At 35.2% G+C, this 18723-nt stretch overlaps 1 protein-coding gene across 4 annotated transcripts in view; it reads left to right on the top strand.

Annotated features, from left to right (window-relative positions):
- Positions 1–18420, top strand: part of CTNNA2 (catenin alpha 2) — a 465672-nt gene extending 447252 nt beyond the window's left edge. For 2 of the 4 annotated variants that reach the window (XM_090139884.1, XM_090139885.1), the window contains exon 12: positions 17262–18420. In XM_090139884.1, the coding sequence (XP_089996010.1) occupies positions 17262–17549 (288 nt within the window). In that variant the 3' untranslated portion in view covers positions 17550–18420. The remainder of the gene's footprint in view (positions 1–17261) is intronic. The other 2 variants (XM_031588179.2, XM_031588178.2) reach the window with 1 other exon arrangement.
- Positions 18421–18723: the final 303 nt, after the last annotated feature.

Here is an 18723-nt window from a genome sequence, read left to right as displayed (position 1 = left end):
TTCATGATCCTTGAGGTCCCTTCCAACCCTGGCAATTCTGTGATTCTGTGATTCTGTAATTATCCTTTATTTGAGACAAATTCTTTGGAGCTCTACTACTTCTGACTAATACTGGAGTCTCCAACTCGTGCTGTCTAAGGCTGTGTCTCCCAGTGCACTGTCCAAGAAAGATACTACAGCTGATGTGGTAACATAAAAAATTTATCATCCTGACACCGAGTGAAGTTACTAACCTTAAAGGACAAAGGCATCACTGTGTTATGCTGATTAATCAAAATGAGTGCTGATAAAATTTCTCATGGTCATATATTCATTATATATGATGTATTTTATAGATACACGATCTTAAGGCTTTCTAATAGTTCAAACAGTGAAGATTTCCTGATTATCCTCTGCAGCTCAAAGATGAAGAGAATAAAAAAAGACATAAATAGATCTATATAGTTGCTTTAAATCCAGCTGACAATACCTCTTCCAAATATGTAACAATAAGAAAGATTACCTTTTGATTCTCAGTAAAGACTGCACAGACCACAAACCCAGAGAATTTGTTTAAATGCTATCTTTGGAGCTTTCCAAGCCTCAGGCAGATTCTGCAGCAGCTGAGCAGATCTAATGTTGGCAATCAATTAATTTCAAGTGGGAAGTTGTGCAAGAGATCTCCAGAGGTCTCCCTTAAGTGAAATTTGAGTGGTGCTGTGATTGAGCTAAGTGAAAGATCCCATAGGATCTTACTTAGGTCTTTGAGTTCACGTGGTTTTGCCTTGATAATTGTTGCTGGATTGTGGAGTTGCTAGTTTCCCTATTCTATGCCATATTAAATGATTGAGGTATAAACTGGGAAGATGGAGAAGCTATCTTTCTGAGATACAAACTGTACCAGCCCTTCAATAATTAGCAAGGCCTAGAAACCACTCTTACATTCCATGGACTATACCCATAAAAACTGATGTAAGAGAAGACTTCTGTGATATTTCATATCCTCTTATTGTCCCATCTTCCTTCCTTTAAAGGAGGTGGCACGAGATCAAGTTTCACTATTTTGTATTAAATAAGAATACCTTTCCCCCATGGCATTCACAGTTGGCCTTCCTAGTGCACAGCACAGTTGTGTAACCTTAAATAAAAATCACATTTTTTTCTCACACATGGGAATATGGAGAATTGGATTTATATATGATGGCTTTAACACACAGTAGGAGAATTTAAACTGTTTCTTATACAGAAGTGCATCTTTTAAATCGCACAATTATTTCACTTCCTCATTTGGATAGTAGTGAGACAATCTCATTTCTCAAGTACAATCTGATGATGCATTTGAAGATAATGAAAGAGCAACTTCAGTTCAAACTCATGAATTTCTTTCACTTTAATTATAATTCTTGACAGCCTGAGTTGCAGATGAGTAACGCACACATAGAAAGATTCTCAGACAGAAATACCCCTAAGGGAAAAAAACAACAGGTTATCCCAGGCTTAGCAAAATTAGTTTCAAATACTATACAAACAAGCTTACATATGTTTCAAACCCATTGGTTTTGTGTTTTGGTTGCCATCCTTTTTTTTATATACGTATATACATATATATTTTTAAATAAAAATTATGTAAAATAATAAAAGAGGTTTTATTACTTATATACATTAACTATATTATATATTTCTTTTGAAGCCTAAGACAATTCCTCTTCACTCATTACAGCCCAGCCACACCAGAAGGTTGGACACCCATGGAAAGAAATTAATAAAATGCACAATATAAACATATGTTCATTGAATGCATTTCTAGGAAAGGATCAAACCAAGCTAGGAATGTTAACTATTGCCTTGTATCTTTACTTCTGAAGTTCTTCTTCCATGATGAGAACATACTGTTATTATTATTATTGCTATGATTGTTATTATTTGTTAACCTCATAGAACAAAATGAACAAATTATCTGTTCTCACATCACATCTTTAATCTTATGAAGCAGATAAACAGCTTCATCAACAAATAGATTTTATTTTATACAATGTATTTAAGAAATTGGTATGAAGTCAAAGTGAAAAAACAACCATTATAATAACTATAATAACTTCTTATGGTTAGATATTCTCAAATTATTTTTCTGATTCTGACTACTCTGTCAAAACAGTGTATAAACTATGCTGCTAGATAACTAAATGTATCATCAGAAAATGAAGCAAAGTATATAAGTAGCTTGTTCTAAACCTCAAAGACAGATTAGAATTTTATGGAGTTAAAATACTAATTTCTGATCCAAAAATTATACTGAAACATTTTCATACTTTCTCATACCTGCATTCTCAGTGTCAAAAAATTAGAAAAGTTAAACATCTACTTGCAGGCCCCTGGAAGTGTTCAAGGCCAGGCTGGATGGGGTTCTGGGCAGCCTGGTCAAGTACTAAATGTGGAGGTTGGTGGCCTGCCTGTAGCATGGGAGTTCAAGCTTGATCATCCTTGGGGTCCCTTTCAATCCAGGCCATTCAATCATTCTGTGATTGGAGTCAGATGTGGCGTTAGACTGGATTTAAGGAAGATTTTTTTTACAGTAAGGGTGGTGAGGCACTGATACAGGTTGCCCAGGGAGGTGGTGGATGCCTCATCCCTGGAGACACCCGAGGGTGGGCTGAATGGGACTCTGAGCAAGCTGATGGATCTGTAAATCTTTCTGTTCATTGCAGGGGAGTTGGACTAGATGACCTGTCCTTTCCTTCCAACTCAAAAGATTCTAGGATTCTACGTAATGTGTTTTACTATTCTTTGACTGTGGCGGTTAATGAGCAAAAAAGATTTTGCAATCTATCCATCAAGTTGATCTACTACAGCAACAAGACATCTTTGGGTCAGGTGTGTGTCTGTGTTAGGATATCAGTCTTTTATGGTGTGTGTCAGGTTGGTATTCTGGAATGCTCTTTTCAAGTTGTTTCAATTTCTTAAGATACATCCATTTTTATCTTCTGTAGGTATAGCAATAAAACGTAGAATGTTTCAATACAATGGGTACTACAGTAAGGTAGTCTTTAACTACCTTACTGTTTTCAAACTTCATAGATTGTATCTACTGGTATCTTAATAGTTCTTGCTCATTCCTAACAATCTGTTCATCTTCTTAAGCAAGAAAGAAAATGTTTTGTTGTTTTTTCCAACAGATCTTTGATGTCAAAATGAATATGGAACCATTTTTTCCCTGTGTTTGCTAGTGCCTGGTTGCAAGTTATCAAACCAATCATCTTGTGTGAGTTTTCTTAGCTTTCTTATGCAGTTGAGCTTCACTTAAGAAAGATTTTAGAGTCTTCATTTGCTGTCTCTTTGCTCTTACATGTATTCATTTAATTAATCTTAATGATATTCCTTTGAACACTTGGAAGATTTCTCTAATTTTATGTACATTTTAATAATATTTTCATTTAAGTATATTAATACTCTACTTTTGTTCACTGTTTAGGCAAGTTATCTTTCTAATGTCTGCTCACAAATCAGTCTTTTTTCCTCTTTAATTATCATCTTATCAACTATAGATATCATACTGAACAGATCAAAACAAGGTTTCAGATTGGAGCAGTGCTAGGCCAAAATACCATCTGGGTATGATCTGCTACTTAATCTATAGAACTGTTTATACCACATTATCATGATGAAATCGACCACATTTCTTGTTTTGTTCCTTGATAATATCCTTGGCCAACCTCAGTTTCCCAGAAGCTAACTGTGCTACATTCATATGTTTCTATTCCAATTTAAAATATATATATATTTCTTTTTAGGAGCTCTTAGAACTGCTGCTATAAATGTAATTTTTAAGAATATAGTTTCTGAACATCCTTCTTTTAATCAGAATTACCACACTTGATTGGAGGCTTCTGAAGGTCTGCTGGTCACAAGAGTTCCAAATTTATTCCTACTTTATTTGGCAAAAACAACTGTGGTGCAATGATCAGGTCATAGGAACTTGTGAATCAACACGGTTTATTTTACCATAAAAGCCTTTAAAAGTTCAAAATTTCTTTTCTTTCTGGTGGACTAATAGAAATACATACTAGAAATTGGAAATCAGGCCCTATAGTGAAAAGCCTTTTGACAATAGGTCATGATGTTTAGAATGGCATATCGTAATCTACTCCTTTATAAAAGGATGTGTTTTTCATCTCCCCTATCTTCATATATGCAAATGGCTTGAAATTAAGATTATGTAACAAGAAATTGGTTAGACATATGTTTAACACAATTCTGAACTGAAATTCACAGCACTATCATCACTTTGCATTAATTAGCTGCAGCCTAGCTTTGCATTGTGTTCCTGAGGTTATATATCATCTCTAACAATCAGAATAAATCTTCATTTAGTTGGCTGGACTAGCTAATGTGTTGAGTTTTAAAATCCACTGCTTTAAACTAGCAGCTGTAGGGTCTAGGCTGTGATAAAAGCTTTGAAGATTGAGAAGAAAAGTACCTGACCTCCGTTGTTGGGTGAAGTGATTGGTACGAGACGGTAGTCAGGCACTTGGGTTTTTTTAGCAGGAAAATAGAGAAAAACAGAGAGCACACAAACAGAGCAAAGTGTACACATTAATCATGACTAAGACTAAGACAATAATCATGATTAGGTTACAGTTTACATGATCCTTGTAACAACAAAATACCTAGGGGAAAATGTCAGTGTTATCTGTGGGCTTTTAATACATGTTCTTAAGATAGATTTAAGGAGCATTCATTTTTTCACCTTCCAATAAGCAGGTTCTTATGTTAGTACTCTTTACTGATACTGAATAGTCACCCATTCTCAGAGCAGGTTTATTTAATGGTGTTATTTTAACAGCATATACTATTTTTTTTCTTCCATTTCAGTACACAGCTGGGTTATATACAAGCAATTATGTTTACTCTCAAACTTGCTTTTCCAGAATTTGAATGATAAAAATTCCATTTGCAATAAATTAGAATGAATGTCCCCTTTTAAGCCCTTCAGTTTCAGTTCTGAGGTTGTTGTTTGAAAAAATGTGCTGCAGCATGTAATGGTTTCATTGTCCAAAAATGTGCAGTCTTTAAAGCATCACCTCCTTGCAATTTTGTTGATATTTTCTGCAACTTAAAGTGTGCTCTGTAAATAAATATATGCCCAGACTTTTTATACTTCCCTCACTTGTTCTCTCAGCACAGTTTGTCCATTCTCAATTTCAGTGTGAGAAGAAAATAATTCCTTCCCATCCTCCTTCAAATACTGCTGAAGGTGCCTCCCCTCTGGCTGACTCTGTTCAGTGATGATTCCAGAGAGCTGCACTGTTGAAGTTTATTGATCAAATTAAGCACTGGTGGACATGAGCGTAAGTGCAGTTGGAGTCACTACCTCAGTGTTCCTGTTTTGATGTGCTTTTCCAAACCATTCCTAAAATAATGGTACTCTAAAGAAGGTCAATAAAAATCATGCCCAATCTGATGTCATTCAGACTTCAATGAGGATAGAACTTTCTATCCTTTCTGATTTTCATCCAGAGGTGACAAAATGTTTCTTCTTTCCCAATCAGCAATCCTGCTTGGGATTGCATGCCTAACCTGTGCTATGGGAGCAAGTGAGAGGAACCACCGGACAGCGGGGTTACTCAGCGTGGAAGAGTCCCTGTTTCCTTGACCAAGCATAGCTCCTTCAGCACACGTTTTCCTCTCTCCTCACCTCTACGCTACGGCGCAGTATTTCTCTTGCTCTCTCTCTCACTCTCTCTTTTCTGTATCTCTCGGAAATCAGACTGGAGTTCAGAGCACTTTCACTACCTTTTATGAGGTAGAGTGCGATGGCATAGATGGGAGTAGGGCTAGTCAACTTTCTACCCACCCACCTACCTGTGCTGAGGGAGCTACGCTTGAGGCCGGAAGCGGTGACTCCTCAACGGTGAGTAACCTCCTCTCTCATCTCTATCTTTAACTCTCTCTATAGGACTGTGGGTGGAGGGAAAAGAAAATGTGTTTTAGTGTTTTTTTTGTTCGTTTGGTTTTTTTCCCCAATTGTTTTTTATCTTTTTATTAACCACTGGGTCACAGAATGAACTGCATGTATTGTTTTAGTCACCAGTGAAAAATCGTTTCCTGCCCATTCTGAAATCCTAATGTCATTTGTAAAACAAGGATGATGTTTGTTTGCAGAGGTTATCAATTTACAGGTGGTTAATCCTTCTGACTTGTTTATTTTACACTTGTAAAAAGGTATTCTCTTATCACCTTGAACTCAGTTGCAAATTTTCCATTAATTGCAGTAGTGTTGAGCAATCACTTTGTGATTAAAGATAGATAGTAGTATTTATATTTTTATCATCACTTACTATGGATAATGATAATTTCTACAAGACAAGATTTTTATTTTCCGTATTTTCTATTACTGATTTTAATCCAGAATGTTTATGAAGCTATCTATTGACAATAGGCCAATTACAAGAGTTGTCTTATAGATAAAATAAAATTCATAAGTAAACTGTAAGGAGAAAATCAAACCCCAGGAGATCAATTCTCAAAGTTTGAAATTATAAATCCAAGCTTTTGATTTTTTTATGTGATGTGAACTTGAGATTGACAGGGTTGTTGCTGTCCAGATTTCTTGATGTTTTTCTTGTGTCACTGGGTATACATTACTATTTTATTGTAAAGTCTTGTCTTTTTATCTGTTTTTCTTTGCCCCAAGTATTACTGCTTCACTGTTTTAATATCCCTCAGCATCTTAAAAAAGACAAGATGGACTAAGAAGATCTTCCTTTCTTGTTCTGCCTCTTGGGTATCTACTCAAGCTGTCAAGATGTCAGACCACTCATACTAAAGGGCAGAAGAAGGGTCATATGAAGATTTTGGCCCCTGGGGATACATAAATCTTACTGTTCATGTTCATTTAATGCTCTTTATCAGCTCCGTGTGGGGCCATGTCATATCACAGTGAAAGGCACTAAAAGGCAGTAATGCATAGTCTATAAATCAGAGAGTGCAATCACAGCATTTGTAGCAGAGGTGGTCTTTAGTCTGATTGATGAAATACTTCTATTTTCAGGTGACTAGGTGGCTTTGAGGAATTGGGAATAGGATGCAGAGCCTTCCATCTTCTGGTCACTGACATATATTGGGAATTGGTCACTAGTGATGGATAGGTGTTCACTCTGATGACTCAGTGATGCTTTTTGCATGAATGCACAGGAGATCCTAGTGAAATTCTAGAAGGATGAATATCTTGTTAAGCAAGCTGGCAGAATTTCACTAATAACCGTTTCTGCTAGGGAGAAAAATAAGAGCCACAAATAAATAATTGGCTCCTCTAGCTTTGAATAACATTTGCAAAGAGTTTTATTATTACTGCTTATTCCTTTTAGTAAAAGCAATGAAGTCTCCAAATCTTCCTATGCATAGCCAAAAACGTGTCTAGAAAATTTAGCTTCCCTGGCAAACTTTGATCTTCTGAGTAGAAAAGAAAAAGCAGGTTAGTCAATTTGTAATGTTTCATTGGGAAATCTTTGTAGGAATTTCAACTGTTAAAGAAGATTTGAGGTTTGCACTACTGAGAGGCAAATGCTTTGAGGGAAAATTTAATCAATATCTGAAGCACGTCTTCTGCTGATGAGTTTACAAAATTGTTTTTTTTTTTCTTCATATAATTATTCTTGTTTAATGTAGGAGACTTTGAGTTTTGCACAGAATTGGCAAAGCATGAAGACCAACTGAACAGTGCCCCTAATCTCACTGCAATTATATGAACGCATATTGGTAGCATAGAGAGAAAAATTATTTTTAAAAGTGGTATAAGGATTGGGAATGGGAAATCAGAATTGGTATCATTCAGTAATTAAGGTGAATTAGAGATACTGTGGGGGATATTATGAAACAGAGATGTCAGTGGATTACTTTAAATCCAAAGAAAATTGCTCTCGGCATTTATCTTGTAAGATGAGCAAATCAGAAGTTGGCATATTTGTCTATACAGGGGTGTTTGCATAGGCAGTGATATGCAAAATACCGTAAACTATTTTGATAATTAATCTGGAATCTTAGTACATCAAATCTGATACTAAATTTTAGTCATGCAACCCCAGGCTGTGGATTTGCCTGAGTAACCTCACTGAGAGAATAAATAGCTTCATTTTACATTTACTGTGCTAATTGTCCTCTGAAATTATTTTTTTAAGTATAAAAATTGAAATTTCTAAAGTGCATAGCTTCTTGTATTTTACAATATTGACTTAAATGTATATTCTGACACAACGTTTCTTTTAGTCATATTATTTACATATGCATAAATTAAAGTGAAATATAATAAGACAGTTTTCAGATAATTTTGCTTATTGAAAACTTTTGAAAGCAAATATCTGAGCAACTTATTTCAATATATGCCAATCTAAATTTGTTAAATCTTATATGTTCTGTAAACCTCAATATACTTAGCATTATTTGCTTATAAAGCATTCATTAAAATTGTGTTGGTTTAGGTTGCCATCCACAAGCTGTGTTAGTGACTCCAACCCAAACCAGAAATTAGTAAATTTATACCTTCGTATTAATCAGGTCAGCATTGAAATTACAGCCTTGTTTCTCAGTCATATTGGTAGAGATGTGAATAATACTTTAACAGAGTAGATCGTATATGGAGATCAAACGTTTTCTGAGTTAATTATGGTGGTTAAGATGGTTAATTATAATTCCCAAATTTTCTGTATTTTCCAGGCTGATTTCTCTCACAAGCTGAATTAAACCTTTGTGGGTTGGTTCTTACCTTCTTCTTTTTCTGTATAAGAAGTGAGGGAGAGCTGTGAAATGCACCATCTGTTTGCAAACGGTGTCAGCTGGCATATAGATGCTCATCACCCTGCCCTCTCTTATTTCAGTTTTAGGCAGGTGTAATACCATTGACTCAACAGGAATTACTTTTGATTTAATCTCGTTTAAGCAAAAGAGGTGAAGATGATAGTGCACAAGCATTCTAGGGTACTCCTTGTGTTGATTTAAATTGCAATCCTTTTAAACATTGACTTCAACTCATCTGAATTGTCAACAAAATGCTCGGTAGCATTTGGACTAAATGTACATTTTCAGAGGAGAGTAGGGCTTTCCTAAGATCCCAGACATTCATTCCTGGGACAGTTCAAACTCAACGCCATTAAACATGATTCTGTTTGATCAAAAATCCTTTGAATTTTTATCCATCCCATCTGAGCATATCCAAGCAAGCACACCAATTTACCCTTGATCTGTACAATCATGATGAGTTTCAAACACCATATGCTCCTCCAAGACTCAGGAAATTTTCAAGATGAGGAGAAAGAGATCACTGTAAACAAGCACATTTTGCAAATGATAAAGTGGGAAAGAGACCTTGCAGTAACAAATGGAGGCTACCCTACTCAAGTAAAAAAAAAAAAAGAGAGAGAGAGAGAGTAAAAAATTAAGAATGGGTCAATAATGTGAGGAAAATTGAAAACTGAGTATTTTATTATTCAGAAACATTTTACCTGAATTATGAAGAGTTTTTGAGCATTCTGTCCATTGTTAAGTGGAGAGAGATTAATCTATCCAAGTGTAAATATCTGTATCTGAGTTGCTCACTCTAGACTTCCTTTATCATTGATGGAGAACAATAGGCTTTTCTACTCAAATTAGTAACAAGGTGTAGGCAGATGAAGAGAACCATGCAGACAAATGTAGAGTCAGGGGATATAGTGTTGGGGTCTTTGAAGTGTGTGTATTCATAGGTAACTGATGTCAACATTTTATGAATATAGCTGTGGCAGAAAGCAAGCTACCTTTTTTTTTGCTGGACAGATATATTTAAATTGTTCTGTAAGAATATTTACCTAAATAAAATAGCTTCTGAGGAGGTTCCAAGCTCGTTAGTTTCTTAGGCTGCAGCTTTATCATTTCCAACATTTGACAATTTTGGGGATGAAAAAAGAATTAAGGAAAATAATCTCAAAACTATTCATTACGTTTAAATTCTTGAACACTTGAGTCAAAATTCAAATACAGTTTTTCAGAAATGTTGAGCACCCAGGCCTAGGTTCACTATATTGTCTTTAGGATTCTAGTGCAATTTAATATGGTTAGGTATAATCAAAGAGGAGAGGCACTTATAGAAAATCATTAATGATCTCAGGTACTCCCTGGCTCTTGGTCTTCTCCACCAAGTACAGATGGAAACTGAAATGCTTTGGTCCAACACCTGAAGCTACATAGAATGAGCACAGGATAAGAATTCATTTATAGAAATGCATAGGTCTCTAATCACATTGTCTGAATTTTTTATAAGCAGACCTACTTTTCATGCCTACATTATTAGAAAAATTTATCAGTTGTAGACATCTGAAAAACTGCTACTGAGTATTCTACTGCCATGAACAGTTCTTGGATCCTGATAAATATGAAAAGATATTCAGTCACAATTTTTGACATCAAGTAATTACAGACAACTAATGCATGATATTTAGGTTAAACAAGAATCACGTAAGAAAAGAAGCTGTGTGAGAATGCTCTTTCATTTCACCATTTTTTCAAATCACTGATGAAATTATACTTTTGTCTTCTCTCCGTAAATTTTGATTTGGAGGTAAGATTTTGGAGAAAGGGTTGAATTAATTTGTGTGGGAATGATTGTCCTCAGGTTAAAAGCACAGAAACTGTCTGGGGCATGTGAATCAATGAGGTTCTGAGCAATTCTTCTGAACTGCTGTTCAAGCAAAATGCTATATAAAACATTGAATCTCAAAAGAAAACATAGGCTAAGTAAATTAGGATTTCCTAAGATAACATGAATATTTCCTGAAGAAATTGGTATTGTACTTAAACAACTTGAGTGGCCTATTAAACATATGTCAATAACTAATGATAATTTTTTCCTCAGTTTTACAGTTAATCATTTTTTTTTTTCCCTTTGGATAAAAGACTTCTTATAGCAGTGAAACTGATCATCAGCATCATCTACACTACTTTTGTAGATATATTTATGTGAATACAGAGGAGAAGACAAAGGCAGGTCTAACACAATACTGTAAGAGAAAGATACAGAAGACCCAGACTTCTGATGGGTGCATGGGTGACAGAACAAGAGGCAATGGACAGAAGTTTGAATGTGGGAGATTCCAGTTAGATATAGTAAAAAACATTTTACCATGTGGGAGTCGAATTCAATTCCGGGGGTGGGGTTGGTCTAGATTGGCTGAAGATTATCTGTGTTTGGAGATACTAGAATGTCCTGAACAACGCAATTAAATATTCATCATGTCTAAAAGAATGTTAATCACAGTCAAATACGAAAATGAATAGCTAGGAAAATGGGAGCATAATTCCATTGTGTACCCACAAATCCCTTTTTATCCCCACTGCAACCACTTTGTTTTCCAAACAATGACTTTTTGCTTGTTAGAGAAATTCAAATGGACTCACAATAGCTGAGCATCTAGGAAAATCCTGATACATATTCTCAAGCCACTGATGGAAATACAGCTTCAGGCATTGCGTAGTAATGCTGAAAAATAGCAGATGTCTCCCACCATAGGAATGAGTGCATCTGAATAGTGAATAGGCCATTCTTGCATTGGCTGTCAGTAATGGTATCGTGTTTATGCATGCAATGTGCTACAGAAGCATAAGACACAAGTATTATGAATATAACCTTTTTTAATATATATATTTATCTTAAATATATACTGCTATTTTTACTATCAGGCACAGTTCAGAGGAAAATCTTATTTTGTGTAAGAGGTTAACCTGGGAAAATATTACTTCTGATTCCCCCTCCCGATTCATAATTGCTTCATGTAAACTTTTTTGCAATAGAGGGTGTTAATTGACTTTTGGTTTGTAGTAACAAACATGCTTCCAAAAGGAGGAGTAGTGGGGAATGTATCCAGAATTCAGGAGTTGGATAGCCTTAGTGGCTTGACAGTGCATAAATTATCCTCTAATGGCTTACAAATCAAGTTCTAGCCAACAATATTCAAAGAGTCGCACGTTCTTTTCCAATATAGAAATATATAATATAGAAATATATATATTCTATATATATATATATTCTATATTCTATAGAAATATATTATATATATACTATATACTATACTATATTCTATAGAAATAGAATGGATCAGTCTTGGTAAGAGAATACTGTAAAGATCATCAAGTACAACCATCAACCTGACCTACTGAGTCCCATGACTAAACCATGTCCTTCAGTGCCACATCCACACATCTTAAATATCTCAAGGGATGGGGAGCCCTAGGCAGCTCATTTCAACACTTAATCACTGTCTCCTTGAAGAAAGTCTTCCTAATGTCCAGGATAAACTTCTTCTGGTGCAACACATTAAACAGAAGTTGCTCCTCACAATTTATACCAAGTAAACAGACTAAACTTTATTCATCAATAATTATGAATACTATTTTTTGTACTCATATGTTTCAAGGTCAGTGTGGGCCATTGTTATCATTAAGCTGCCTAAGTGACAGATGGACTCCCTGAAATCATGTAATTTAAAAATCTCCAAGAGTTATGATAAACTTAAGTATACGTATTAAGCAAAAACTTCTAATATTGATTTCACAGTTTCTACAGATAGAATCATTATCCTTCATGATTTTGTGATTAATTACTATCACTACTAAAATTTTTCAGCTAATTAATATCAAAAATTGCATGCTTTACGTTCCAGCCATTACGTTCTGTTATGTCTTTGTCTAATCTGAAGGGAGCATATAAACAAGAGGGGGAACGGCTGTTTACTTGGGTGGACAGTCAAGGCCAGGCTGGATGTGGCTCTGGGCAGCCTGGTCTGGAGGTTGGCGACCCTGCACATATCAGGGGGGGTTGAAACTAGATGATCATTGTGGTCCTTTTCACCCAGGCCATTCTATGATTCTATGATATGATCTGAATCTGTTTAACCTGAAATATTGTCACTTATCTGTTACCATCTACTTGCTGACTTATATCAATTAATTTTCAGTCATTTCCTTATTAGTGGAAAACAGAGCTGCCTGAATTTTTGCCATGAAACATATTTTTCATTCTTGAGTTTTGTTATGTTCTCTCCAGTTCTTCAGTGTTCTTCTTGCATTGAGGTATTCAACATCTGGATACATGTGATATACTGAACATGATTATTTAACATATTTCATCAGTTTCCTTCTTTTTATACACTCAAGGTTCATATTAGTCCTTTTCCACAGCATTGCTTGGAAGGGCTATTTACCTAAGTATCTGCAGTGATTTGGTGAGATGTTGGCTTGCTTCTGTCTAGAAAAGTGTTTCTTATCCTGCGAGTAGGTATTACCTGTTAGAAAATTGGCCAAACTGAAAATTACATTTCTGGTTTTTACCAGCTTATCAGGTAATTATCCTCGTTATGACTTATCACATTTCCAGCTATTTACAGCAATTCTTATCATTTACAAATGACTTTTTTTTCCAGGATGTTTTTTTCAGCATTTTTTTTTTTCCCCCAGAAATAATGTAAAGCTGAAAACTGTTTTCTCCAAGAGCCCACTGAAAAGTCATAGTGTAACAATGACATCAATGCCTGTACATAAAATTTAGTTAATAGAGAATTTAGCAATTATTCTGTACGTAATTTTGAATCAATTGTGTTTTTAATCAAACTGTCATGTCGTACCAGTTGTTACCTATTCAAAGGGCTATAGTTATACCAACAGCATTTTTTCAAGCAAACCTCAGTTTAATCACATCAAAATATGATGTAGGTTACTTTGAAAATACTTCTATGGACAAAACCATTTGGTTAGAGTTAATTGCTTTTCATCCTCCCCTTTATTTATAGAATCATAGAACCACCAAGGTTGGAAAAGACCTCTAAGATCATCCAGTCCAACCATCCACCTATCACAGAATCACAGAATGGCCAGGGCTGGAAGGGACCTCAAGGATCATGAATCTCCAACCCCCCTGCCACATGCAGGGCCACCAACCTCTTCATTTAATGCTAGACCAGGCTGCCCAGGGCCCCATCCAATCTGGCCTTGAACACCTCCAGGGACGGGGCATCCACAACCTCTCTGGGCAGCCTGAATCAGCCTATCACTGAATGTGTTGTAGAATTTGCATTATTTTAATTGAGAATGCTCTTGGCTGAGCTGGCCTATAATTTCAGAAGTCATTTTGTTTCCCCAGATGAAATATTTCCGACTAACAACTATGTACAATTCTTTCCCTGCTGCCCAAAGTTTATAAAAACTACCAATAACAATCTATAACATTCTTCAACTAGCTCACTTAAAACTACCTATTGTACTTTCTTACTCTCTGGAAGTCTCTTTTCTCTTGGTTTTTGCAGTATGTTTTCAATTCTAAATGTGAGGATAAATTTTCTCCTTTTTTTTTTTTTTTCTTAAGTGGATTTGTAAGTAGATATAAGTAGCAGAACACTATTACTTTGTGACATTAATCAAGAACTAGCTTTCATTATATTCATCCCTAACCATTGCGGTAGTGAAGTTTGCCTTCTGTACTGTGCAACTTATGCACAGCTTATACTGATGTCACACAGCAGTATATTAAGATCTGAATGTTAATTGGAGTGATGATGTTCATTCAGTTAAATTCTTCTTTACTGAGCCAGAATACAAACATGAAGCTGTAGGCAATACAAAAATCACTATAAGTGATTAGTTAGCTAAACTGAATATGTGGGATGGTTACCAGAAGATTTTGGAGAACAATCATATATTGAATACACTTTTGGGATTTTTATGTCTCTTTTCTGTTTCCAAAACTTGAAAGCAATACCATACAAATAAACATTAAGGACAAGGTATAAGTACCTGCATGTTAAAATTAGACAATTTTATTCTCACCATAAAATAATAGTGAGAATAGGGTGCTCTTATGCGTTATAACAGAAGATTGGAACTACAGGTAATTAAAACAGCATAAGAATATGTAAAAGACATCATTACAGTCCTCAACTGATCTTGCAGAATTACATATGCTCCTGCACAACCTTACCAATAAACTCCATAAAATTATTAATGTATTTAAAGATGTAGATTGCATTCTATGTATGGATTTCAGCATCTTATTTATGTGCTTCCTCATTTCAGCTTGCTTTTTTTTCCATCGTTCTGTGCCTTAGCATATGCTGAGGAACATTTAAAACAGCTACCAGAACTTTTTTTCACAAAGAAATGGAAAATGTGAGACTATTAGAAACCTTCAACAAATGGAATTAATGGGAATGTACAATATAGACTTGATCCAGTCAGTTTACCCTCACTGATTACAAAGTAAATACTATTTGGCATCACTTTACATTCAGAATCAATCCACTGGTGTTTCAAAAAGAATCATTTAACAATGAATAATGTTTAACTGTAGATCTCAGCAGTAAATTTGAATATCCTAATTTAATAGAGTATGATCTGTTATTTGCCAACAAACATAGATTGCCTTATAAATCATGCAATAGTGTTGTTACGGAATAACACTATATTGAATTATATTTAATTACTGCCTATTGAACAGTCATGTTTCTGCCATATAATATAATTTTCCATCTTTTAACTTAGTTTCTTTTACTAACAGAAAATGCAAATTAGTTCTGAAGAAAATACTTACTGGGGACAGGTAATTAACTATGTATTTCAGGAAATGACACCAACTACGTGAGAATCATCAAAATACTTTTCAGTTTTGCGCCTCTCTGTATACAACTGTTTATGTATTTAATGAATTATATTGAATGTAGGCCACAGCTGAGGAATTCAAAATAACAGGTAAGTCTATAGATGAATGTGCTTCCCGGTGCAGGCTTCCTATAATGTCTATTCTTGTTTCACATCAGTCACTGATACTTTTCAGAAAGAGGTTTCTCCTGCATTTATATTCTGAACTCTTTTCTTCTGTTAATGATCCAGTGTGTTTGAGATGAATTATGTTGGTGGTTTTTTAATTGCCTTATGAGTATTTGTCCCAATTACCTTGTTTTAAATTCACGTTAAGTAGTTGTGTGGTCCCAAAAGATAGAGTGGGAAAAGCTTGGAGGGAGGAACAGGCTTTTCATTCCAGTTAAAAACACCTAAGAACTTTCTGTGGGATGGAATTCAAGCGCTAGAATAGCATTGAATCCTTAATAGTTGCTAAAAAACTAGGGGAATCTTCTAAAACTTTAAGCCAACTTCCATGATAGAAATTAAAGGCTTCATCACAAAAAGTAAATACAATTTTTTTTTGCATTTTGAGACAGAAATAATCGAGCATCCTGAATAGTAAACTTGTTTGCTATGCTGCTTAAATCCATATATTTTAGCACCTAATGATTCGAGGATGCCTAGCTGGACTTGGCAAGCACCTAGTTTGTATTTTACAACACTGAGATATTGCTTTGGAAGCCCCACTTTCTGCTTTCATTCTTTTGAAATATTTGGCCAGGTACTTGATCTCAGTATATGGAAATATTTGGCCAGGTACTTTATCTCAGTATATGGAAGTTTGTTGATTGAAAGTCCCAATGGTTTGAAGTTTAACAACTTCTTGAGGCCTCCTGCATCCAGAGTATCCATACACCTGAGGCAGATTTGAGCATAGAAGAAACATGGGGGTGTATGTACAAAGTTACTTTGCTTATCACAAAGTATTACTACTTGTGAATGTGAGTAGTAAATATTACAGTTATGAAACCAAAAAAAGTATGTGGTTAAATGTTTCAAATTTTTAATTCTTTAGGAGTTTTTGCATCTCTTTTTGTCTTTTCACATGGGATTCTCAAACAAGCTCAGCACTGGCCTCACGTTACTCCTGCAGATATCACTGTGAATGTTATCCTGGGATTCATAGGAATAATTAGGGGAAAAAAAAAAAAAAAAAAGGACATCACTTGGGAAAATGTCTGCTGACCTATTTTGTTGTTTCTGACATTTAAAAGTAAATGTGCAAAGGCTTAAGCGAGAAGTCTTGTTTTGGTTTTTTGGTTTTTTTTTATTGTTTTATTTTTGGGCGAGAGAGTGAGGAAAAAAAAGGAAACTGAATCTAGACGCGTATAAAAAGAATCAGCAAAATCAGCCAGCACAACGTTTCTCTCTGACTTACTGAAAATTGTTCATGTGAGGTACCACAGTCTTCCCCTAATATGGTGCACATTGCTTCTGGTGCTTGTTACTGCAAGCCTGTTGATTAATCCTCAAAGGACTCATTATATCTTTAGTGGGATCTCAGAGCATCCAAACTTCAACAAGGGAGTGATCCAGTGATCCAGACACAGAGTAACCCTGCTATATTTCATTTTGTTTTCTCTTCATAGCTGGACAGTGCCACTTCACTCATCCAGGCAGCTAAAAATCTGATGAACGCTGTGGTGCTTACAGTGAAGGCATCATATGTAGCTTCTACTAAGTATCAGAAGGTCTATGGTACTGCTGCAGTGAACTCCCCAGTTGTATCTTGGAAGATGAAGGCACCTGAGAAGAAACCTCTAGTAAAGAGAGAAAAACCAGAAGAATATCAGACAAGAGTGAGAAGAGGGTCCCAGAAGAAACATATTTCCCCTGTACAGGCCTTAAGTGAATTTAAAGCTATGGATTCATTCTAAAGCACTAAGCTTTACCAGCAGGGTTTTATATTCTTTTTGTATGCATACCTGCCGACTTGTATGCGTCTGGCATGGGGTGGGGGGGAAGCAGTGTCAATTTGCATGCAACCTGAGGCTCTATTGAAGTAACTACTTTCTGCAATGCCAAAATTTAAGGGCGTTCTCTTCCAATGTTCAGTGGACTTGGTCCAAGCTTACTTTTTAAACTCAACTATTGCATTAAATTGGCCAAAGAATTTGCTTCACAGGAGTATTTGCTTGGGTTAAATAACAAATTCAAGATTAAACCCAGAAATTTTTATGCATGCAAGAAACATTAGGTTGGCAGGTATATTAAGTGGAAAAAAAAAAAAAAAAGGAATTGTAATGGTAGACCATAAAGCTTGTATTGCTTCTGTTCCAGTGCAAAAATGTACTAGCCAATATGCTTAAATGTGTGGCCCAATAATTAAATGATATAACTTTTAAGTCATTTTCATTATAGTATGTGAATTTTTAAAACAGATACAAACAAATTCATCTTAAAATTGCTTCTTTTAAACAATATTTTGTTCTTTATATTCTAGTAGTGTTATGATTGCTCACATTTCAATTTTTCCCATTAATATGAACAGAGGTTTACTTTTGCCAATTGAATTCCTTATGGTGGAGTATGAAGCACAATATGGTGATTGACATTGCCTTTTATATTATGATTATGATGATTATTATTATTATTATATTAGTAATAGAAGACCTGATGGTGGAATGTTTAGAGACACGGAAATTGACAATGTGAGAATTTAGAGGCAAATATGTAGGTGTAGCTTGGATTACAGGTATCTGACATACCATTGTAACCACTAACTCAATAAACTCATTTAACCTTGGAATCCTCAATTTGTATGGCTTATCTGTTTTAATGCAGAGATGCACAGATGCCTTCTGCAACACAGTTGAGGTAGGCCAATTAACTTTGCCTTGTGTTTCCTTTTATTTTTTTTGGAAGAAAAAGCAACATTACACTAATTTTTTTTCTATTACCAAATATGAGCTACGGGTCAAAACCATAGTTTAAATCCTCAACAAAGACACATATGTCAAGTGGGTGATGAAATTTTGTTTGAATGCATAACTTTAAAAACAACATGAAAATGGTTCGATTTAATAAGTGAATAAGCTTGACATTTCAGAA

This window comes from Phasianus colchicus, chromosome 4 (assembly GCF_987193195.1).
Source record: "Phasianus colchicus chromosome 4, bPhaCol1.hap1.1, whole genome shotgun sequence".
Taxonomy (NCBI): domain Eukaryota; kingdom Metazoa; phylum Chordata; class Aves; order Galliformes; family Phasianidae; genus Phasianus; species Phasianus colchicus.
Note: the sequence above shows the minus strand (reverse complement) of the source record. Positions and strands in the feature narration are given on the sequence as shown.